The sequence below is a fragment of the Ascaphus truei genome, chromosome 5 (genome assembly GCF_040206685.1).
Source record: "Ascaphus truei isolate aAscTru1 chromosome 5, aAscTru1.hap1, whole genome shotgun sequence".
Classification (NCBI taxonomy): domain Eukaryota; kingdom Metazoa; phylum Chordata; class Amphibia; order Anura; family Ascaphidae; genus Ascaphus; species Ascaphus truei.
The window spans coordinates 170082400-170106932 of NC_134487.1; the positions used below are offsets into that span (position 1 = coordinate 170082400).

The 24533-nt window shown below is 44.7% G+C and overlaps 1 protein-coding gene across 1 annotated transcript; it reads right to left on the reverse strand.

The window, feature by feature from the left end:
• Positions 1–1200: 1200 nt before the first annotated feature.
• On the reverse strand, positions 1201–23646 carry HTRA4 (HtrA serine peptidase 4). Its single transcript, XM_075601209.1, has 9 exons — positions 22426–23646; positions 19312–19411; positions 14948–15152; positions 13470–13664; positions 11233–11265; positions 10389–10503; positions 9091–9148; positions 8587–8682; positions 1201–3018 (listed from the first exon to the last, which is right to left on the reverse strand). Exons 1-9 carry the CDS (start codon positions 22865–22867, stop codon positions 2853–2855), a joined length of 1410 nt encoding a protein of 469 aa, XP_075457324.1. The 5' UTR covers positions 22868–23646; the 3' UTR covers positions 1201–2852.
• Between the last annotated feature and the right edge of the window lie 887 nt (positions 23647–24533).

Below are 24533 nucleotides of genomic sequence, written 5' to 3' on the forward strand. Positions count from 1 at the left end.
GATTGCCGAAGTTGATCCGGGGAAGAGCTTAGGGCGTTTGTAAGAGCCAACATCTCCAAGTAAAAGGTACCACGCGTCCGTCATGTGATGACACAACGTCATCACCTGTCGCGAGCACAGAAAAGAGGCTCCGCACGTCACGTGACGTCCGCATGTGCCAGGAAGGGGTAAGAGGCTGGCCATGCCTGCAAATACAGCATTCATTGCAGCTTTGCGTACGAGTAGCAATGAATGAAACTGCAGAAAGATAAGCATGTGGATAACAAACAACAATCGTATTAGTAAAATATAATGACATCATAATAAATGGAAGATAAGAAGATCTATATATCGAAAAATTACAAAGGTCATTTTTGCGAAGAAAAACAAAAACAAATGTAAACTTTTTCCTGTTACTCAAATGCCGCGGTTATTATAGTTACAGACATCGGAATAATTGAACAGCACATAAAGCAGCATTTCATGCTGGGGCTTTTCCCTTGAAAATGAACAAACACTAATATAGAGCAAGGGAAACAATGATTGTAACCGCTCAACGGTCTGCTTAGAGAATAGAAATAAAAAATATTCTACTCCTAATATTTAAACATCATAATTACTGTGTTTAAAATTTAAGGTCGTGCAATGCTCTGAAAATTGGGGCCGTTGTAAGGTCTGTTTTCTCTAAGAATGCTGAGAGTGTATAGAGATACTCGGCATCATTATGCAGTGCAGCATGTTTGTTAATTATTGGGGTCTGGAAGTGTATAGAGATACTCTCCATCAATATACAGTGCCACCTGTTCATTATCAGGGACTGGAGGTGTATAGACCTAATTATTATTATTATTATACAGTGGAGCATGCTCATTATCATGAGGTGGAAGTGTATAGACATCATTATACAGTGCAGCATGTCCATTACCAGGGGCTGGAAGTATATAGAGATACTTGTCGTCATTATACAGTGCAGCATGTTCATTATCAGAATCTGGAGGTGTATAGATATACTCATCATCATTATACAATGCAGCAAGTTCGTTATCAGTGTAAATAGATACTCCACATAAGTATAGAGTGCAGCATGGTCATTTTCAAAGGGAATAATGTGTTTCACTCTATAATTCAGCAGCTGCTTTATGGCTGAAATTGCTTATTCAGCGTAATTTGGGATATTGTATCCGGACAAGCAATATATATTAATTGAATAATACAATATAGTTGAAAAAAAAAGACATTTTACATACAAATGTTAATGACATGGTTTTGTTTTTTTTACCCGCAATATCACTGCTATGGGTTCATTTGCACGTAAACACTAGTAGGTTTTCAAAATGCATAAAGGATCTGCGATGCTGACACTGGAAGGTGGTAGCCTGTTAACACTCCTTGCTAACCACTGTCTCTGTTTTCAGGGAAGACTCTGGCTTTTCGGAAAACTGGTTGGAGAGAATACATTTGTGCTTTTCCAGGAGAAGCAGAAACAAGAAGGGTTTGTGTGGAATCTCAGCCCCCCGCAGCTTCTGCAGTGTCAGGATTGCAATTAAGAGGACTCGTAAGTGTATCTGCATGTCTTCAATTCACCTCACCCATGTCACAAACGGGTTAAGATGCTGACAAGGAATCTGAGTAGAGATATGCAAATGAGCAGTTATTGGGTGTGTTACATTTAGCTTTCTATCCATTTTGTACATGGATTCCCTAAAGCTTTTGCCTTTCTGAACGTCTTTGTCCAATGGCTAACTGCCTAAGCTGATTAATGCAGCAGACAAAAGGTCTAAACAACATCCATATACAATATAGATGGGAAGCAGGGCCGGCGTGATGTCGGTCCGAGTCCTGCGATTAAAGAGGCCCCACGCTCTCCTCCACAAAAATTAAACTGATTGTGGGGGGAAAAGTGTGAGGCCTCTGTAACTCGCTTACCTTCTCCCAGCATCTCCCCCTGCATTTGGAAAGCTACAAGTGACACAGCCAGAGTGCCCATTTGCATGTCACTTCCCAGAATCCTTTTCTGCAACCTTACTGCAGTGAATGAAACAGTGAATGGGGACCTATAGAAAACATGCAAATGTACTCATGGGATTTCTATCTTGTGGTGTACTCTGTACTCTTTTGTGGTCTTTACAGTTCCAAGATGGTCGTATGTAGAGACACCTCAGTCTAGTATTCAAATTAAGTTCTCCTTAGCACAAATCCCACTTAAACAGTTCAAAAAATGCTTTCCATTCTACCCATCCCCTTTACTTTCATTTTTTCACCCTTACCTCAAATGTCACTGTTACATCCTCCAACAGTTCCCAATTTCACAGAAATATCAACATCAAATCATTTTGATGCAGCCTCTTAAATATGGCCACAATTGTGAATTTTCTGTGTAGAATTGCGGTAGCATTTTTTCTGTACTTCATATAGGTCTGATCCCTTAACTGTCCACTATTAATATGTATCATGTTATCTGCGGGATTTGTTGTTGGCCATTTTGGTGTTCGGCTCTAAGGGTTACAATCTGAAAACCTACTGCTTCCCCAGAACATTAGTTTTTACAAAATGCAAGCAGTTGCGTTTAAAACGCACCCAACGGGGTTATATTCCGTTCAGTTTTATATTGCATCTGTGTGGGGGTGGTCCCTACTATTGTTCTCTATAGCTCGCGAGCCCCCCCACCCCCACCCCCCCCGGCCCAAAACTGCTGGTGCATGGAACATTTCAAGGATCTGGCAGAAAAGTTCAGCCACTGAAAGAGCTCAGAGTCTGAGCCAATCAAAGAGTTCCGAGCCTGAGAATTCTGTGCAGGGGGCACCAGTTGTGATGAGATTAGAGGTCCTGATGATGAGTGGGGACGTCCGCACTTCAGAGGGCGGGGATGGATTCTAGCCCATCTCTTCAGGCACCACGTTGAGGATCATGTCCTCGTTCCCCCGGCGCACCACTATAGACAGCGTCTCACTGGTCCGCACGGCTTCACTCACTTCCTCCGTGCTGCTCACCATCTTCCCATTAATGCTGATAATGACGTCATGATCCTTCATACCCGCGCTACAGGGGGGAGATATAGGACTGTTCAGGAATAGACCCAGCCATGAAAATAAGATATATCATGCAAAACTTTATACATTTAAATCTTCATTTATGTATATAAACATAAAAAGAGAAAAGTAATGAGGCACTGGGTAACCCAGTTTGTAATGGGCTATTAGAAAAAGGAAAAACCAATATGTAATGGAATTAAAATAATATATTTATTAATCAGATAAAGTTTGTGCAAAGGGTTAATAAAAACCATATCTGTAAGTAAACTTAATGTAGTTAGTAAGTCCAGGTGTTAGTCCACTAATTAGTCCATATGCGCGATGTGAGGGGGAATCTGGTGCTGCTTGCAGAGAGTGGTTCTCTTGGCCCACAGCAAATGAGAAAGTGTACTGATGTAGTAATATTTACTGCCTCCGTGACCGCAGACCTACAGGCTGAAATCTGCGGTTGGTCCGCGACCCCCGAGAGCGGTACATTTTGTAGCCCGGGAGGATTAGAGCAGTGTTTATCGTCCCAGGCCATACAGTCTGTAATAGCTGCCCAGAGAGAAGCCGTCTCTCTCTGTATCTTCCTGAGCAGCTCTTCCAGCAATCTAATGTTTGATTACTTTTATATACTGTATTGAACCAGGGGATCTCCGGAGGTGAACCTCATTCATTTCAACTTCCGGAGATGCCCTGCTTCCGGAGATACACACCTCCATAGAGGGTGGCGGATGCCACACTGGCTGAGTTTTAAAGCTAGCACGCAACACCACGTTGGCCCAGCGGATTGGCTACCGGCACTCCCTATGGAGGAGTGTATCTCTGGAAGCAGGGGGTCCTGAGAGTTAAAATGAGTGGGGTTCAGCTCTGGAGACTCCCTGCTTCAATACAGTATAGAAAAATAATAAAACATTACTGATTTATTAGGGGCGTCTAAACCTACACATTTGGAGACCACAAGTGACTTCGACATGCTAGATAACAATAGCCCTTCTGTGAGGGCATTACTGTTTCCATTTGAATAAAAAAAATTATATTACACTATTTTGGGGCGCTCTATGTTGCGCTTGTTCTTCCAGATCTATATCTATATCAGGGTTCCCCCTGGGGTCCCCTTACCTCCGGGACTGTGCGAGTGCTGGGAGGTTCAGGAGGCAGTGTGGGCAATTAAGAAGCGCTCCGGTGCACTGGAGGCTCCGCGACGGCCCTATTCCACTGGGCGCCGCCATCTTGCATCAAATCGCGCATGTGCAAGATCCGGTGCAGTGTCCCTCCATAGTCAGGCGGCAAGTTTAGAGAGGGCTCCGCGGGGACTAAAGCCCCCAGAAGGCCATGGGGTTGAGCATCACGTGGGCCAAGGCATCCAATAGGGTTCTGAGATTCTCTGCACCACAGATACAGATACAATTTGCACGCTTGGACCACGCCAGTCGGAGCTGGGACATCAGAGGGGTAGGGTGTGTATGTGCAGGGTGTTAGTGGCCCCTGCAATAGGCCCGAGATCCCCTGTTAGGTCCGACTCCCACACAGCTTGTGATTTCGATAGGGACTTGCCCCCTTAGACAGGGACATTGCCCCGCTTAGCATCATCAGTTTAGGTATACAGCCAGGACGCGGCTGTGGACTGGCGCTTCGTGGTCTGGGACCAGACCACCATCTTGTGAGAGACTGTAATGGTGGGACACTCCTGCCGGACACCACCACCACAATGCGGAGGCGGACTCATCGCTGACGGCGTGGGACCGTACGGCCTTCGTCTGCAGTCTACTCTACCGGGTGCCGGAGCACCCTGCAGGTACAACAAGTGCACCAACTGTACACACGCTAGTGGGGCAGCGCTGTCTCACACACTTGGGTGGGAATAGCTACTTGTGGACACCAGGGTGGTTGGGTGCCCAATGGTCCCCCGGGAATTTGGGGACTATATCCAGGTGTGGTAAGGTACTGGAGGGTACGGCCGTGCGTGGCCTAGTTGGTGGTATTTTGAATTGTGATTTTTCTATTGCATACAGTAAAACTGTTACTCTTAGCAGTGTGTGTTTTATTGCATGGGGTCCTGTAATGGGGTTATCCCATATAGTAGGATCCCGTACAGGTGGAGGCGCTGTCACCAGATGGATCTGACACACCCCAGGCTCCCAGCAATGGAGGCACGGCTCTCCTGTGAGCCACAGGTAACGCACCACACACAAGTTAGCTGCCATATCTCCCAGGGGGTGGGGGAAAGTGGTGTGTGTGTGTATATATATATATGTGTGTGTGTGTGTGTGTGTATATGTATATATGTATGTATGTATATATGTGGTGTGTGTGTGTGTGTGTGTGTATATATATATATATATATATATATATATATATATATATATATATATACATAAATACATACAGGTATAAGAAGAAGATAACAAAGTTTATTTATGAACCATAAAAACAGGGAAGAAAAGAAGATAAAATGGAGGGGGATATATACCCACAATCTGGAGGGAACGGAACTAAAGGGCAAAGGTTTGGCTATGATAGTGTCTGAAAATCAGAATACAAGATCAAAAGCCCAACGGGGTCTAATGATAAAGGTGTGCATGCACAATAGACAGACAAGATGGTAATTGTGCTCAATAACTGCCTGAGTATAGAACACATCAAAACATGCAGCCAAAAGCAATGACATGATGGAGGCCGGAGGCCAAATTCATGAAGAGAAAATCATCAGAGGCTATAAGAGTAAAAACTCTAGCTGAAGCCTTCAATTCCTAGGCATGAGAATAACAGTCCAAAAGTAATGCGAGTTCCTGAATACGTCACCAATAAGCAGAAGTGAAAGTATATTCTGCGGGTGGTCCCTGATGCCAGATGAAAGGAATATGAGTCCCCCTGCCAGACTCCCACTCCTACGCGTTTCGACCTGAACTGGTCTTCAATTGGAAGTGCTGGCATGGCAGGGGAACGCAGACTCTATACACACACATTATTTAAAAATCGCGCCAAAACCCAGCTGATACAACTCACAGGTGATGGCCGGTCTCGCTTCCATCTGCTAGTCACACCTTTATTATTAGACCCCATTGGGCTTTTGATCTTGTATTCTGATTCTCAGACACTATCACAGCCAAACCTTTGCCCTTTAGTTCTGTTCCCTCCAGATTGTGGGTATATATCCCCCTCCATTTTATCTTCTTTTCTCCCCTGCTTTTATAATAAACTTTGTTATCTTCTTCATATACCTGTGTGCTTCTTATAGGGATCTTTGTTGTTGTTTTCATATATTTCCCTTCCCTGTAGCACCGCTGCATATCACTGATATTTCACTGTGGCCAGTATTTAGGTACAGTTATTGTTAAGGTAGTGTAAATGTGTATATGTATATATATATTTATTTATTTATAAAATATTTTACCAGGAAGTAATACATTGAGAGTTACCTCTCGTTTTCAAGTATGTCCTGGGCACAGCGTTAAGACAAATAATACATGGTTACAAATACAGTTACATAAATGAACAGGGTATACATTATATGTAAGACACTGCATGCACAGTTAAAGATAATATATATTATGGGCGTATGTAACAGTTACAGACCAGATTAAAATGTGAGACAGCCTTAGATTTGAAAGAACTTAAACTGGTGGTGGATGTGAGAGTCTCTGGTAGGTTGTTCCAGTTTTGGGGTGCACGGTAAGAGAAGGAGGAACGGGCGGATACTTTGTTGAGCCTTGGGACCATGAACAGTCTTTTGTGTGTGTGTGTGTGTGTGTGTGTGTGTGTGTGTGTGTGTATATATGTGTATATATATATATATTTAATCAAAAAATAAATAGATGATACCGTTCTGTGGCTAACGAAATGCTTTTATTTGTGCGAGCTTTCGAGATACACTGATCTCTTCTTCCGGCGATGTTACAATGAATGAAGCAAAAGGTATAATTAAAAACAGTGTCTCTTGGAATGTTATCTGTGCTGTTCCTTCCCCCGGTGTGGATGTGTTTTATGGCTAGAGGTGTCAAAAGGGTACTGAAACCAAGTGAAGAAAGAGTGTGTATGTGTATCAGTGTGAATAAAAATGAATGGAGAGCCCACAGTATATACAGTGCTTTACACAAGGTGTGTGTGGAGTGGGAGTGGATATAAATGGTGTGGGTGGGTGTGGAAATGTGAGAGTTTGTAGCACAACTAAAAGTGTGTGTGGATACTTAGTGGTCCCTATAGGTGTATAGGGATGGAAAACCAAGGAGTATTAGTATGTGTGAGAGACAGCTGTGTGTGCATACATATAGCACAGTATGTACAGACATGGCCTTTAGCGCTCATGGGACGAGAGTTCACTACTGTCAGTAATGACTCATAGAATTTCGATCTCTGTTTAGGCCACTGCTAAGTGTCTCGAACAGTTGCATAAATTTGTATTCATGCAACCGTCTCTCTTTCGGGGTTTTAAGATTACCTTTGAGTATGGCAAACTCTCACATTTCCACACCCGCCCACACCATTTATATCCACTCCCACTCCACACACACCTTGTGTAAAGCACTGTATATACTGTGGGCTCTCCATTCATTTTTATTCACACTGATACACATACGCACTCTTTCTTCACTTGCTTTCAGTACCCTTTTGACACCTCTAGCCATAAAACACATTCACACCAGGGGAAGGAACAGCACAGATAACATTCCAAGAGACACTGTTTTTAAGTATACCATTTGCTTCATTCATTGTAACATCGCCGGAAGAAGTGATCAGTGTATCTCGAAAGCTCGCACAAATAAAAGCATTTCGTTAGCCACAGAACGGTATCATCTATTTATTTTTTGATACTGATACCTCTATATGTATATATGTATGTATGTATATATATATATATATATATATATATATATATATATATATATATATATATATATATATATATACACACATACATACATATACATATATATACATACATACATACATACATACATACATACATACATACATACATACATACATACATACATACATACATATACACAGTGGTCGACAAATCACCAAAAAATCTACTCGCCACCTAGTACCACACGTGTACTGCTTGGGTCAATAGGAGCTCGCCACGATGTTAAATCCACTCGCCCGGGGCATGTAAATGTATAGGTTTGTCGAACACTGTATATATATATATATATATATATATATATATATATATATATATATATATATATATATAATACCATACACATTTTAAGTAATGGTGGGTAAAAAAGGCAACTGCCGGTTTTGAGCCAGCGTGTGAGGAAAATTCACAAGCATCTCGAAAACATTTTGCAGCATAGTCCATAGACGCTGTAATGACCCATCGGATTTACACAGTGGGGGTCCCTGCGTTTGAATGGGACCCGCAGCCCGGTAGGATTCACACAGGGTGAGTCCCATTCAAATGCAGAGACCCCCGCTGTGTTAATCCGATGGGCCATTACAGCGTCCATGGACTATGCTGAGGATTTTCCCCGACATGTTCATGGAATTCCTCAGAATCTGGGCCAAAACCGACAGTTGCATCTGTATGTTGTTCTGGATATGTGACTTTGAGACTTTCAGAACCTCAGTTTGTGGTTACCTTGCAGCCGCTGTTCCTGAAATTACTTCAAATACGTAAACTCCAGAGTTGACGTCGGGGAAATCTTTATCACGCACTTTGAGCTCACGAATTAGACTGGGAAGAAGAGACGTTTGCAAACAGTTAAAGGATGTGCCAAGATATTCCCTCCCCAAAAAAAAGTTGGGGAGAAAAAGCTAGAAAATGAAAACACTTGAAAAATATTTCAGGATCTGTTTATATTTTTGTCATTCCTCAGAAATCAGATATTTGCATTTGATCGCCTGTCCCTTGTCCCCTCTACTCCATCTCACTGTTTCTGTCCCTTTTCTCTGTCATTGCCCCGTTTCTGCTCTGTCCCCTCTTCTCTCCCTATTCCTGTCCGCATGTCCAACATTTCTCCATACTACTGTCTCTTTCCCTTTTCTGCCCCACTCAAGAGAAATCTGGTCACAGTCAGTCGTCTACACGGTTGATTTGAGATCCATGGTGCCAACTCTGAACATATATGACAGGAACGCTTACTTTGATGAGAGCTGAAGCATCCGGACTCCCATGTATTTCTTCTTGGGAAGCGTCTTTCCTGTAGGGCAGATACATCACTGAAGTGTAGGAATAAGGACCCGCCATCCCATACAATCTGCCCGTCTTCCTATAAAAGCTCAGACCGTAATATATCCCCATATTTGGGGCCATATTCACTAAGTGCTGCTATTCAATGGGACACCTTTCATAGCTGGTAGACAATGTCTCGCCCATTCACTTCAATATGGCCATATGGTATTTAATGGAATAGCACCATTTAGTAAATATGACCCATCATCTCTAATGTCCGAACCCCATAAGATCCCTTTGTGTTCCTCCAATATAAGGAGCACTCAGTCACATACAATCTGCCAAGGCTATTCTTCCCACTCTATAACATTTAAGACCCTATTACATCTCTGGTTTTCACTTGTTTCCATACCTTATAAAATGCTTTGAGTCCTATTCATTCCCTCATTATTTACGGTCAAAGCCCAGAAATTTACAGGATATGCATATTTTATTCCATATTTCAAAATCTCTCACATCACTCTCCCCCCCTGCATCTCACATCACTCCCCCCTTCCTGCATCTCACATCACTCTCCCCCCCTGCATCTCACATCACTCTCCCCCCTTGCATCTCACATCACTCTAGCCCCCCCTGCACCTCACATCACTCTCCCCCCCTGCACCTCACATCACTCTCCCCCCTACATCTCACATCACTCTCCCCCCCTGCATCACATCACTCTCTCCCCCTGCACCTCACATCATTCTCCCCCCTACATCTCACATCACTCTCCCCCCCCCTGCATCACACCTCTCTCCCCTGCACCTCATACCACCCTCCCTGCACCTCATACCACCCTCCCTGCACCTCAAATTACCCTCCATGCACCTCAAATCACCCCCCCCCCCCTGCACGCACCTCAAATCACCCCCCCCCCCCGATATGCCTACCTCGCTTGCTCTAGCAAGAAGCAGGCACGGAAGTGCCTCACTGCTAGAGCGCGCTCCTACCCTGCAGTCCTGAGAGCGGGCTCGGGGGGGAGAGCAGACTCGGGAGGGGGAGAGCGGACTCGGGAGGGAGGCGGAGGAGAGGGGGGGGAAGCCACCGCGGCCGCACTATTTCTAACAGGCCTGTTATTACCCCAAACATTATTAAATTCCTTCCTTAGTTGGAAGGGCAATGAGACACTCAAGAGTTGGGTTATCGTGGCCTAATATTATACGTAGAGGCCAAATGGCCACGTATCAAAATACATTCAAATCAAATGTTAATAATAAATACCTTACCCTTAAGCTGTCTGTCATGGGATTCAGCCAGGAACTGCCTAATACGGTCAGACGGGATAGCAAACGATATTCCTGCGGTCACCTTTAATGTGTTTATACCTATAACCTCCCCGTCCTGTGGGGAGAGCAGACATGGGGCAGTCAGAGAAACATTATCTCTATTCTACGTTTAATTCAAACTTATACATAGTAGTCAAAGAGTGATAGTATTAGAGGGCAATACTTATTATTTTCACATCCATAAGTCACTAGTTTGTATTTACACACTCAGAGTACCACTATTTTTTTTTTATTTCACACTCGAAAGAACCATTACATTTTAATTTAACACCTGCAACACTACTTTACTTAATAATTGGCGATCTTTTTTAAATCAGTAACAGTACTACTACTTTATTAAGCCACTTGACTCAAAATGTTACTACATATGTCACAGAAAGAATAGATATAAGGCACAGTCCCTCCAAGCACTGTGCTCCACCATGGATTTGTGGATTTAGTGTTTCCATGACATCAAGCTTTCCCAATAAGAGCACTCGATTTGTATAAGTCCTGGAAATGAGGCTCTTGTATGTGCAGAATAACAGGATATTTGCTTTCTGCACTGACAGCTGTAGCATGTAAGGGAACTTTGAAGCACCAGCAAAATTATTTCTGCCTGTACTGGTGTCGCAATATATGGGCAGGCTCAGAACAGCCTGCCTGACGTTTTGTTTTAATATCTAATGTCAATCAGGCAGGGTCGCAAACAGATTTCCTGGGGCCCAGGACTACAGTAATGACCGTACCATCCCCCCCCCCCTCCCCCCAATGAAACGGAAAACAGACTGAAGTTGACACTTACCAGATTTACAAGTGGTCCTCCAGAATTCCCGTACTGTAAAAGAAGACAATGAAAGTTAATTCATCATATTGTAAATCAAGAGGGTTTCTATCACCCACCTCTGATAATAAACCATGCTCTTAATTTGTATAACTTCATATAGATGGCACCATGCAATACATTTTCATGTAAAAGTACTCATATTTATTAGTGAGGCTCATTCGAGGTCTTTGAGAAGGTGATGGTGAACCACCCTGATGAAGCACAGATTTGTGTGAAACCTGTAGCAGTTACTGCACAGCTGATCGTGTCCAGTGCCTGACGTTGCTCTCAGAGATACGTCAGCACCCTCTCTGCCGGAAATCCCAGCTATAGACGCAACTAAGAAGTGCCGGATTAACTGAACAGACTATAGGAAACCTGTCTGTCAGGAATCAGGGCACACGCCACCCTCGGCGCTGCCCTTCCTTACCTGTACCGCTGGCTGCGGTCTCCGCCCCTGCTCGGCATCACGGCCCCTTCCTCCGCCCCCCCCGCGGCTCTCTTGCACGCCGCCGACGCTGGACACGCGCCCGCTCCTCTTACAGGGCGCGCGCCTCTCAACTTAATTTATGCACTGCACCGGCCGTGTAACTCCACCCCCCGGTCATCTCAGCTCTCAGGCTCGCGTCCTCCTACCACACACCTGCAGCAAACCACGCCATTAACCCGTACCCTATCACAAAGGGCTCCTGGGCGCGCCTCTGCTCTGCCCCTTCCTCCCATTGGCTCTCCTCACTTTATTACCCCTGTGATTCCTCTCCAACCTCGCTCTGCATAGTTTGTCTGCCTAGTGCTGTTTCATGCTGTGCCTAGCTCTCTCTCTGTTTCAGCTTCGTTACCGAACCGGCTTGTCTTCCTACCCTCTCTGGCTCTACGACATCGGCTTCCACTCGACCACGATTACCTCTCGGACCCCCTCGAACTCGGCACTTGGACATCTACTACTCGGAACTCTGTTATCCTCGATCTCTGGCTTCGGACCCTACTACGGCACCTTCTCTACGCCCAGATCTGGCAAGTACACTACCTACCCTGGTACCCCTGGCCTTGACCACGCTACCAAATCCACACTCTGGGCACGCTCTCACTACTGCGGGTGCGTGGTTACTCACTTTCCACCTCAGTATTGGGAGTTAGTCTGGTCTGCGGGCAGAACAGCGTGCGGGACATGAAGTCACTCAGTACCGCAACTCCCTAGCGTCCTACCGGCCAGATGAACAGTGATTCAGAATCTACCTACTGTACAAAATCTCAATTGTAAGTTTTCACTTACTTTTTAATTCTGTTTAAATGCACATTTTTACTCCCCCAAGGTGCGCTAGGTGTTTCTTCTTCCTTCGTTATAGTGTATGTTCCTGTAATAATCTTTTTCTGTAACCTAAGAACTGTACTTTTTGTATATTAAAGTTTAGATTTAATAAGTTGTACTTTCGGCTCTGATTGCACGCTTTGTAAAGGGTAAATTACATTTTCGGACACATTTTGCAAGGTAAGATTTTTGTGTTTTAAATGCATATGTTAAATTATAAACAGAGACCAAAGGCTCTGAACGTACATCTTCTAACACTTTGGTGGGGGCAGCCGATTAAAGATATATTGTGGCGTAAAGAGGGTATATATTATTCATTTGAGGGACCTTTGCGGAAGGTGTAAAGTTAGCTGTGTGTATAAACTCTTGTTCCGTATGCAGGTCATGTACTCACAGGTGTGTCGTTTTTGACGGACGGTATATTGGGATGCATTGAGGGGAGGTATTGTTCATTTGAGGTACCTTTGCGGAAGGTGAAAAGTGGGTCAGCTAGATAGCTGTGTATCACCCCTTGTCCTATATACAAGTCACATGCTCACAGGTATGCCATACGTGACAAGGAGTTACACGGCTATAGTGGAAACTATTATCAGTCAGAAATACCTAACATATAAAGGGCCATATTTACTAAGCAGTCTTCTGCCATAAGATAACTTCCTGCGCTGGAAGACACCTTACATCCTATTCAAGTAAATAGCAGAAGACTGCTTACCAAATATGGGTCAAAATGAGGAAATATGAGTTTATGGATTGTAGCTGACATCATGCGTGACAACGACATCAACCTGAAAACACATTATGATGTCATCACTGAGAATGTACATAAACCCATAACCAATTCATAATAATGCTAAAAAGATACGGTATATTACTGTTATTATTGATAGAACCTTTTTTACAGACTCACATTAATGATGGCGTCTGTCTGGATGTAATCCATGTCAGAGTCTTTCAGTCCCAGCTCCTTACCCCCTCGCTGCGTCGTGCTGATGATGCCTGTGGTGACTGTGTTCTGTAGGGAGAAGGGACTTCCCAGAGCAACCACAAACTCTCCCGGTCTGAGGTCAGAAGATCTGCCCAGCATCAGAACTGGGAGAGGGGCCTGAGTGAGATATAAAGAGGGGTTATATGGAGCAATTGGAGGAGTTATAGGGGGGGCTTATATGGAGCAATAGGAGGAGTTATAGAGAGGGGTTATATGGAGATATAGGAGGAGTTATATGGAGCAATAGGAGGAGTTATAGAGACCGGTTATATGGAGCAATAGGAGGAGTTATAGAGAGGGGTTATATGGAGATATAGGAGGAGTTATATGGAGATGTTATATGGAGCAATAGGAAGAGTTATAGTGAGGGCAGTATCAGATTTCCCATTAGGCCCGGGCCTAAGGTGGCAACATTTTGGCCGCCCCCATTTGCCACCTTCTTGGACCTATCGGACCTTATGGGAAGGGACTTATTTACCTGTGCCTGCCGCCTCTGTTCTGCCGTCATGCTTCTCCTTCCAAATCGAGCATCAAATGATGCCCCGGACATCACAAACGTCGTCACACAGTGTCTCGTTGCCATTGCAACCGTGACGTGGTGCCATGCGACGCCACGTTGGTGACATCCACCGTATAATTTGACACTGGATTCTGAAGGAGAAGCAGGGTGGCGGGCACAGGTGGCAGACACAAGCAAGTGTTTAAGGGCGACGGATTTGTAAATCCGCCGCTGAGTGACGGGTTATATGGAGCAATATGAAAAGTTATAGGGAGGGGCTATATGGAACTGTGAGAGATGTGGGCAGAGGTACATATAATGGAGATTTGGGTGAAATTATATCTTGGCTTTATTGAGCTTTATTTATCCAGTCAAAACATACAAAAACAACAAAATAACAAACCTCTATCCCTTTGTATGGGCTAACTTACTTCCCCAGATCCTATCTGCAGGACTGGAGGGATATTCCCATTACCAGCCTATCACCCCAAAGTCTCAGGAGGTACCTTAAGCAGGTGGCCCTCCATGTCAGTTTCTAGCAGGTTCCTGGGTCCTCTGTGTCCAGGAAATATAGATCTCTGGGTATCTTGATCTCAGCACAGCCTTTGTGCTCAAGACAGTGTCTGTGTGCAGGCTTCTCTGCTCTCCTTCAGTCAGCCCAAATGTGAGCTAAGAAATCTCTCTCCTGTTTCTCACATCAGGCTTTTTAAAGAGCTCTCATTAGTCCAGGTGGAAACTAGTTAATTGAGTGGCTGCTATCTGTCTGCTGGATTCTCAGAGCTCTGAGGCTGCTTTATTTAAACAGGGATAAGTTCCTGTTACAAGAACAATATGATGAGTTATAGGGAGGGTTATATGAAGCAATAGGAGGAGCTGTAGTTAGAGATTCTACAACACTTACATCTGGGTCGATCTTGATCAGTGCTATGTCCAGTTTCTGGTCGATATCCTTCACTTTGGCATCATAATGAGCACCGTCTTTCACCTCCACCTTAATGCGCTGCTTGTTTGTGAGCACGTGAGCGTTGGTCACAATGAGGCCGTCTTCAGACACGATAAATCCTGAGCCACTGGACACGGCCATCTCCTGACCCGTGAACGGAGACCTGCCAGCGAAAGTACTCATTAATGTGACACCTTTGAAACAAGCAATTTAAAGCGGCAATTCTACTTGCACTGGAAAACCTTAACACATATAATCAACTTAATGTTAACATCTCATTGGGCCGACCCTTTTATTTATCTATGTATATAGATATATCTGTGTGTATGTGCAATACTATAAAGTACATTGCTCAGACCTGAGAGGGTAACCAGTGTGAGAGGAGAATCCTCTTAATAAACATATGGAAAACTATATCATTATAACACAAATAAGGATACAGTTGCAAAAAAAAAAAAAAGGGGGGGGGGTGTGAGGCGCTTCTAATAGAGGTGCAGGGTTATGATAAAACCTTAAAAAGTGCTTAATAAATAAAGTGAAATGATTTAAATGAATAAACCAGTGAACTTCGCAGCTTAACCCTTAAGGAGAAGATCCAATTCCTCCTTTTGTTGATTGCAGAAAGAAACTTGTGGGAAGCGCAGATGTCACCGTATGTGGAGAAAAAAATATATATATAGTGTAGTATGTTCTACAGGAAAAAACAACTTCAAAAATCACAAGTGGGGACTCACAATTTCTCAATAAAATACCAGCAGTGTATGTAGTACATACACACTGCTGGTATTTTATTGAGAAATTGTGAGTCCCCACTTGTGATTTTTGAAGTTGTTTTTTCCTGTAGAACATACTACACTATATATATTTTTTTCTCCACATACGGTGACATCTGCGCTTCCCACAAGTTTCTTTCTGCTAAGGATACAGTTACCTGATAGTTTGAAAATACCCTTGAGTGTGTACTTCACTAGTGGTAACCATGTGGGTGTGAAACAAACCCCCTAAAGGAATACTAACTAATATGGGACATTAATGTTGATTTCAAGATTGACATCGCAAGGGAGTCAATACAATATTCGACTCATATAGCTGTGTCTCGTCATCACTGCCTTTTATCTCACGTGTGAGCTTTTTATGCCTTAATGATTAGGTGATTTTTAATAAATAGTTCTACAATTCAAACGTCTTAATCTTTATCCATTGGATACTATACTGGCACGAAGACATCTACCGTGTAAGCAGCTAAAAGATCCAGCGGCAATCCAAGTGGTTTAAAAGATTCAAACAAGATAACATCCTGTCAGAACCAAGTAAAGTCCTTACAGTGATTGGATAAAAGTTATAATATCCTTAACTTATTGTAAGTGCATCTCTGAGCACTCACCATTATAATATATAGACATACACCTCTATATTTTCTCCTCCCCCCCCCCCCCTTTTTTTTTATTTTTCTTGTGCGGCTAGGTCATTCTACACTGTGTAAATCTACTTGGCACCTGTGGGGTCTCTCTCTCAGCCCTCTCCCCACTCCAGCCTGTCTCTCTCTCTCTGCTCTCTCCTCACTCTAGCCTGTCTTTCTCTGCTCTCTCCCCACTCCAGCCTGTCTCTCTCCCCACTCCAGCCTGTCTCTCTCTCTCTGCTCTCTCCCCGCTCAAGCCTCTCTCTTCCTCTGCTCTCTCCCCACTCCAGCCTGTCTCTCTCTCTCTCCCCACTCCAGCCTGTCTCCCCCTTGCATCTCCGTTCACCCCCCTTGCATCTCCGTTTACCCCCCTTGCATCTCTGTTCACTCCCCCCCCCCCCCTTGCATCTCCGTTCACCTCTCCTGCACATCGCCCGCCACGCATTGCATTAAAGAGGCACACACCAGCCAGTGGTTGTAACTGCTTTATCTCTTGTAAGTGAATATACATATGAGCCAAGCTCCAATCAACAATCTCCCATTTTTGTATACATCCAGGCTGAGAGCACGCTGGCGCTCAGCATGATCAAACACATTGCGACAAAGTGTTTGACCAGTGTGCGCGTGCACATGCCCGTGAGCGCTCCGTGCTCAGCTAATTGGCAAGACAAATTCTTTTGAATTTGTCGCGCTTGACCTGGACATGTTCGCAGTTCAGCCAATGAGGGTGAACCGCTCATATGACGTCACCGGCAGCCCCCCCCCCCTTTCCCCACGTGCACAACTACGCTGGACACAAATCGCCCCAGCTCTCACGGTATGGCGCTCGAGTGAAAGTGTGCTCGCTCCCAGCCTGGCCATGGCCTAAGGCCGGCTGTGGCTCAGACAGGAAGACATGCTGGAGTGAGACATGCTGGAGGTAGAGGAGAGAGAAAGATATGCTGGCGGGAGGGTAGAGAGGAAGAAATGCTGCGGGAGAGGAGACACATGCAGGGGAAAACGAAATTGAGAAATGCATTAGGGGAATTAAAGAAGAACAACACATTGGTTAAAGTAAGAGAGTGAAAGACATGAGGGGAAAGAAGATACTACACTAGAGAAGGGGACAACAAGGACACAAGTGGAAAAGATGCAATGACAAAGTATGTGAGAGAGTCACTAGGTGGAGAAAGCGAGAGAAAAGCATGAGGCAGAGGAGGGGGGAGCAAAGAGACATGACACGACAAAATAAACCGATGTATCATTATTTCATAACATTTGTGGGGGCCTGTAAGCTAGTCAAGGAGTGAAACTCCCTTTATAGGGCAGGAGATTGAACTAGGTGTCAGGTTTCCTGCAGGTGATATGGTAACTCCTGATTGAGAAGGGTTAAAAAGCAGGAAGTAGCTGCTGTCAGTGTCCCTGTTGGAGGAACACAGACAACAGTGCTCCCACCTGCAGGGATCCAGGCTTGTTGACCAGCAGATTTTGCCTGGCAACAGTGGGGAACCCAAAGACCCACACAGCAGAAGCCTGCACGGATAAAGCAAAAGACGTTCCTGGGAGCAGCAGGACTTCAAAGCCTGCAGCTGGAGAAATTGGAGACGCCGGACCAGCATCAGTCAGATAAGACTATATATTGTTCCCTAATATTGTTTTCATATGTTTTGGGGTTGGTAACCAGCTTAGCTGGCGGCACAGATAGTAGTAATAGTAATAGATAGTAATGTTCATTTAGTCTCCTAACATGGTGTAGGTGTTTGTTTTATGATTTTGTTTTTGCCTTAAAGGGACAGTAGCCCCAATGTTTTGGTTGCTGTTTTGTGGAGAAATAAAACGACTCAACATTTGGTTTACCCCAAAAATCTGACCTCGCCTACAGGCCGCTCTGTCACAGGTCCCATTCTTCAAATTTGTCCTGTGCCCCCAAAAAATCTGTTGCTAGCCCTGATCACCAGTGGAGATAGAGTGGCTAATTAAGTAAACACACTGACTGTAAACAATGACACTGAATTTGAATAAGAGGAACCTGGTTCAATTCCTGGTGTCAGCTCCTTGTGACGTTGGGCAAGTCCATTTATCTCCCTGTGCCTTAGGCACCAAAACAGATGGTAAGCTCATCAGGACAGGAACTGTCCGTTAAAACTCCTATGGTCCTGTTTGTAGTTCTGGGATGGGTTTCCTGCACGCTCTAGTACTGAGTTTCTTGGTGAGTAGTGCTTTAGAAAAAATCCAAAATAAAAATATATACTGTACTTCATGTGTTTAACAAAAACAAAGATATATCAGTAAGAGACGTGTGCAGAGGTACATATAATTTCACCTACATCGGTCTCCATTATATCTTGGCTTTATTGAGCCTGTTCCTTTATCCAGGCAAAACATACAAAAACAACAAAATAGCAAACCCCTATCCCATGTAAGGGCTAACTTACATCCCCAGACCCTATCTGTAGGACTGGAGGGATATTCCCATTACCAGCCTATCACCCCAAAGTCTCAGGAAGTACCTTAAGCAGGTGGCCCTCCATGTCAGTCTCTGGCAGGTTCCTGGGTCCTCTGTGTCCAGGAAATATAGGTGTCTGGATGTCTTGATCCCAGCACACCTTTGTGCTCAAGACAGTGTTTGAGTGCAGGCTTCTCTACTTTTCTGTGTCAGCCCAAATGTGAGCTAAGGAATCCCTCTCCTGTGTCTCACATGAGGCTTTTTACAGAGCTCTCATTAGTCCAGGTGGAGACTAGTTAATTGAGTGGCTGCAATCAACTATCTCTCTGCTGGATTCTCAGAGCTCTGAGGCTGCTTTATTTAAACAGGGATAAGTCTCTGTTACTGTATCACTGTAACGCAACAGCTCCATTGTATTTGTACTACAACAGTAAGTGCCCAAGTACACACAGTAGACATTGAGTTTGTTTGTGTATTAAATAATGATTGTAGGATTACCTTCTAAACAGTTCCAGATGTACCACGGCTGGTGCTATTCTCTGGACCACGTCAGCTATGAAATTAAACTTGTATCTCAGGCTGTTCGGGTAATGGGAACCTTCAAAAAAAAAATCACAGCTGTTCATTTGCTGAGTAAAGCTTAACATGTAGGTTTCCCAAAAGAAAAGATCCCAGTTAAAGTCTTATTTTAAACCAATTGGTAGGAGCGCAGGATCTGTTTTTTGTTTTCCATATGTGTAAGGCCAATCCTTTTACCAGCAGCATACTGTATAAAGGAAGGTGTGCAGGAAATATGCCCAGTCTTCTACAAAGTCTTATTTATGCAGTGGAGTTGTGTAAAAAGGTGTAGAAAAAGAGCATGATGTGACCTCTATATGCAGTGATCAAAGGGGCTTAAAATAAAGTGGTACAGTGCCAAAAATGTTAGACGTATTAAAGATTATAGTGAATCTACTGGGACAGAATTAAAGAAAGATTTATAGAATATTTCTGCTAAAAAGATCTAAAAATGGAACATTCATTCCCTCCTTGCTCTCTTCCATATTCCCAGTTATTTCGCTTTTCTCATTATTATCCAGACAGAGGCTTCATTCAATAACCTGGAATACCGACCAGAGAAAAGTCCTATTGTGTAAATGGAATATATGATGGAGGCTCCGTCCTATAAACTGAGATACAGACCATAAAAAAAAGTCCTATTGTATAAGTGGGATATAAAGAACAATGAAGGCGGCTTTTCCACACAGCTCTGTCACTTCATGTGCTACAGCAGCGGTGCGCAAAGTGGGGGGCGCGACCCCCAGGGGGGGCGGGAGATTGTGCTGGGGGGGCGCGGGCAGTTGCAGAGGCCCCGCGCTCTTCCCCCAGGCATTTAAATTAAATGCCGGGGGATCGCGTGAGGCCCCTGCAACTGTTTACGTACCGGGATTCAGCCGTTTGTGTTGCGTCACCATGGCAACGCGGCGTCAATAGACGCCGCGGCACCATGTGACCTGACGTCACACGCCCACGCAGCGTCATCTGACGCGGCTGAAGGAAGGCAGGGGGTGCGAGAGCCGGGGCAGAGAGACAGGGGGGCGCAGCACAAAAAGTTTGCGCTCCCCTGTGCTACAGTATACTGTGCTGATGTCTATGAGATGCTAAAGCTAGAAATCAGATGAAATGAAACGAGTGAGACGTGCAGACTATTGGTCAGAGTTGGCACACACACATCATAGTGATTACAGCCCAACATTTGACAGCTTCTGTGAGGAAGATTTGGATTTACCTGTATATAGATAGTAAATAAAAATACCACTTGTGGTGTATTTGCATGTCTCAGACTGCAACGCGGTCTTTCCCCATTATCGCTTAGCAAACAGTACTTCCACTGTAGCCAGGGATTCTGGGTAATGACATGCAAATGAGCACACACAGTGAGTCACTCTTTACTTACAGAGCAACATGTAGAAACATAGAGAATTGAACCTTAGAGAGAATGATTAAACTGCTGTGCTGGACAGACATTATAGAGGCTGCGTTTGTGTACTTGGCTCACACAAGCCTGCTCGTCTCTCCTCATCCCCCCACATACATGTATAGTGCACTGCATGTTCCCACATGACACTGACTCACAAACACACACACAGGTATTTACCCTGCAGAAAACAGCTTGTCACCTCCAGCACCAACACAGAAAAGCAATACCGCAACCTCCGGGACTAAAGTGAGATCACTCAGCCATGTAACAGCTGTCCGGAAGCCGAAATACACACTACTATAACTAATATCAAATTAAGTGTGATTTTACCCGGGCTATGAAGTACCTCTACTTTTTATTTACCAAACCCAGAGCACCATTTATCTTTTGTTTACAAATCCCCAAGCAGCTGCCTAACCCGGAGACAAAACCCCTTATCAAATTATTTTTGCCCTTACATTTGATGGTTTAGGATCACTGCAGCATTATTATCTCATTTAGGCTTGACACCATAATGAGCTCCCCTAACAAGAACTATGCATGGGGGGTTTGGCTTTGGACTTTGTGAGGGGGTTGCATTTGGGGCTAAATTAACATATTAAATATCTAATATTATAAAACGCGCATTTCAAATGGTAGAGAAGGTGTTACACAGCTGGGTGCTTTCGCTTGTTTTTGTTGCAAATCGTAATGCTGTCTGGGACTGAGGAATTGAATAGTCCAAAAACTTAACCCTGAAGAGCTCAATAGAGAAGGGAGTGTCCAGCACAGACTGTAGGTGAGAGAATCACATGGAGAGAGAAGACACAGAAGCTCATTCCATATGAGGTGAGGCTGTTTCCCTCTGCTGGAGAAGGTGATAGCCCCTTTTATTTATATTTGAGCTGAACTTTAGTCCAGCATAGAGAAGCGACTTCACCGCATATTGAATAGCAGAAAGACAGAAGAGAAAGGAAGTAGAAGAATAGTATAGGCGGAGAGGGGGAGTGGAGGTGGAGGAAAGACAAAGAAGTATGGGGAAGGACCATGCAGAGGAGACAAGGAGCGTAAAAAGGACAGATCTATTGTATGGAGAGTAAATGGCTCTAAGGAAGAGGATGGAGTCATAAGGAGGATGGTGACAAAAAGAAAAGGAAGGCGGGGAAGTAATACAGAGAGCAGATAGGGGAGACGAAGAGATGGAGTAATTGTACAGAGGAGAAAAAGAGAGGAGGAGTGGAGGTGGAAAGACTGTACAGAGAGAGAAGGGATAGAAGTGGAGGCATCACACAGAGAGGAGAGACAGGAGTAGAAGTGGATGAATTGTACAGAGAGCAGACAGAGAAGTAGAGGTGCATGAATCGTACATAGAGGAGTAGATGTGGGGGAATCATACAGAGGAGATTGGAAACAAATGAGGGCAGAGGTAGATAATCAAACAGAGAGGACGGTTAGAAGTTCAGAGATTGTATGGAGTGTGGAGACAGAGACAAGGAAATAGGTGGATGCATCACATGGAGAAAGGAGGCAGTTCTTTCTCCATAGGAGTAGAGGTGGAAAGATCATACAGATTGAGGAGGCATCATCGATAAACGCAATAATGTACCCTACTGCCCATGATGGGAAGTTGGTGACCCTTCTAATATCGTGCCCCCAACCCTATGCCTCCTTACCTGTGTCACATGGCCCCTTCTGGATGTGGATGGCGAGTGGGGAGTTCAGCAGCCTCGCCCGTCTGTTCTCCACCTTGAGGTGGCAGAGGTTTCTGTAGGTCCTCCCATCGCTTCCACACACCGGCTCACTGGTACTGCAGACACACACCCCCCCTCTCCTCCTTACGGCCCCTTCTGGCCCGGGCAAGACGCACTCCAGTCCCTCTCCGCAGGGGGATCCTCCCCGCTGCCCACAGGCCTCACCCTCCCCTGCCCCACACACGGGGCAGCACCCACAGGAGTCCCTCACCTCGCCTCCTGGGCAGGGTGCCTGGGGACGTGGGCAGCGGGAGAGTTCACAGACCTGTGGGCAACTGGGGGTCTGACGGCGGGAGACACGGGGAAGGGCAGATGTAGAGAGAAAGAGGAGAAAGATGGGGAGCAGCGGCCATAGAGGGGACATAGCAATAAGTGACTGGTGAGAGCTATGCCTCCACTTGACTCCCTAACTCAACTGTTTAACCCCTATATTCACAAACTGCAGGAGTCTAGGATCTTTTGCCATAAAAAAAACAGATTCCTTTTCACCTCAAAAGTTAGCAGTATAACCCCCTAAGTCAAAAACCTTGCTCCTACAATTGCTGGTCTCCGGAATCTTTAAATCGGCTCCGTTGCGTAAACAAGCTGACTCCCTGAATTAACTTTGATTCCTCACTGCCTCCCTTCTGACTCCCTGTTGTCCTATCTGACACAGTTTGTGTCTATCACACTTTTCTCCAAGCTCCTTCACCCACCAATTTGGCTCCATAAACAAGTAAGTCTGTAAACCTAAGATTTGTTGTTTGACTCTGTCGCTTACTCACCAATTTCACTCGCTCTTTGTTCTGATTGGACCCCCTCAGCCCTGAGGTGACTATTTTGACCCTCGACTCTTGAAGTCACAGGTAACCAATTTGACTCTCCAAATTAACCCCTTAAAATCTGCCACCCCTTCCTATATAAACCTCTCTACTGCTTTTTCTCCTTTTGCTTATTCTCTCCCCAATTTTCCTTCACTACTACAAATACTTTCTTTCCTGCCCTTGTGCCCCTTTCTCCCGCTCAATTAACCCGCAGGCAGCAAAAACAGCTCATTCGTGGAATAAACACCCTCACTAGTTTCCCCAGAGCAGTGAAATCCTGACTCCCTGTCAAGCAGCCGGTTCTCTGTGTCCAGCTGAAATCCTCTGCACAGCCCCCAGATTAGGAGGTGTAAGAACATCTAGTTCCACCTATCACTGAATTTAAAACCCACCCTCTAAATTCCACCCCTAACATCCCTATTACAAGATCTGTCTCTGCATGTGTCATTTACTATAGAGCAGCCAAAAAAAATCCAGAAACTCTTTGAGTGCACAAAAAAAAAAATAAAAAAAAATGCAGAGGGAGGCAGAGAGGTGCAGGACACTGACAGTCCTAAAATAAATTAGTGTAAACATTAGGGATATTTCAACCCCATTCAGTGACTGAGCTCAGGCCAGTGCTGTATTAGAAGCTGTTGCACAGAAGGGGTCAACCAGCACCCCACTGTCACTGTACTCTGTGCTACTTCTTAATGTCCCTTTTTTCTGTCACTGTATTCCGTCTCTGTCCCCCTGCTCTTTCCCAGTGTAGCTGTCCCTTTTTCTCTGTTACTGTCTCTTTTGCTCCTTCTCACTGTCACTTGCCCTTTTCTCCGTCACTGCTTCCTGTCTCTGACCCCTTTGCTCCTTCACACATGACAAAGGGGCATTGTCCCCTCTTCTCCTTCTCATGACTGAACGTTTTCTCTTTCACTGTCCCCACTGCCCTTCTCTCTGTGGCTGTGCCTTTCCTCGTTCACTTTCCCCTATCTCTGTGGTTAACAAATAACGTGAAACAACTCCCTTTGTGACACCAATAGGTCCACAGCCAAAAACAGCGAGCAAAAAAACGGCCCCCAAATGACCATAACCCAAACCACATAAACGCCACAGGACCCGGTCTGACACCACTGAAACCGGCCCTGCAAGCTGTGACAAAAGAAAACAGTGTTATACAACAGTATAACCTATTCTGCAGAACATTATAATATTATTGAACGCTTTTTGTATATGCTTATGTAGCCCTGG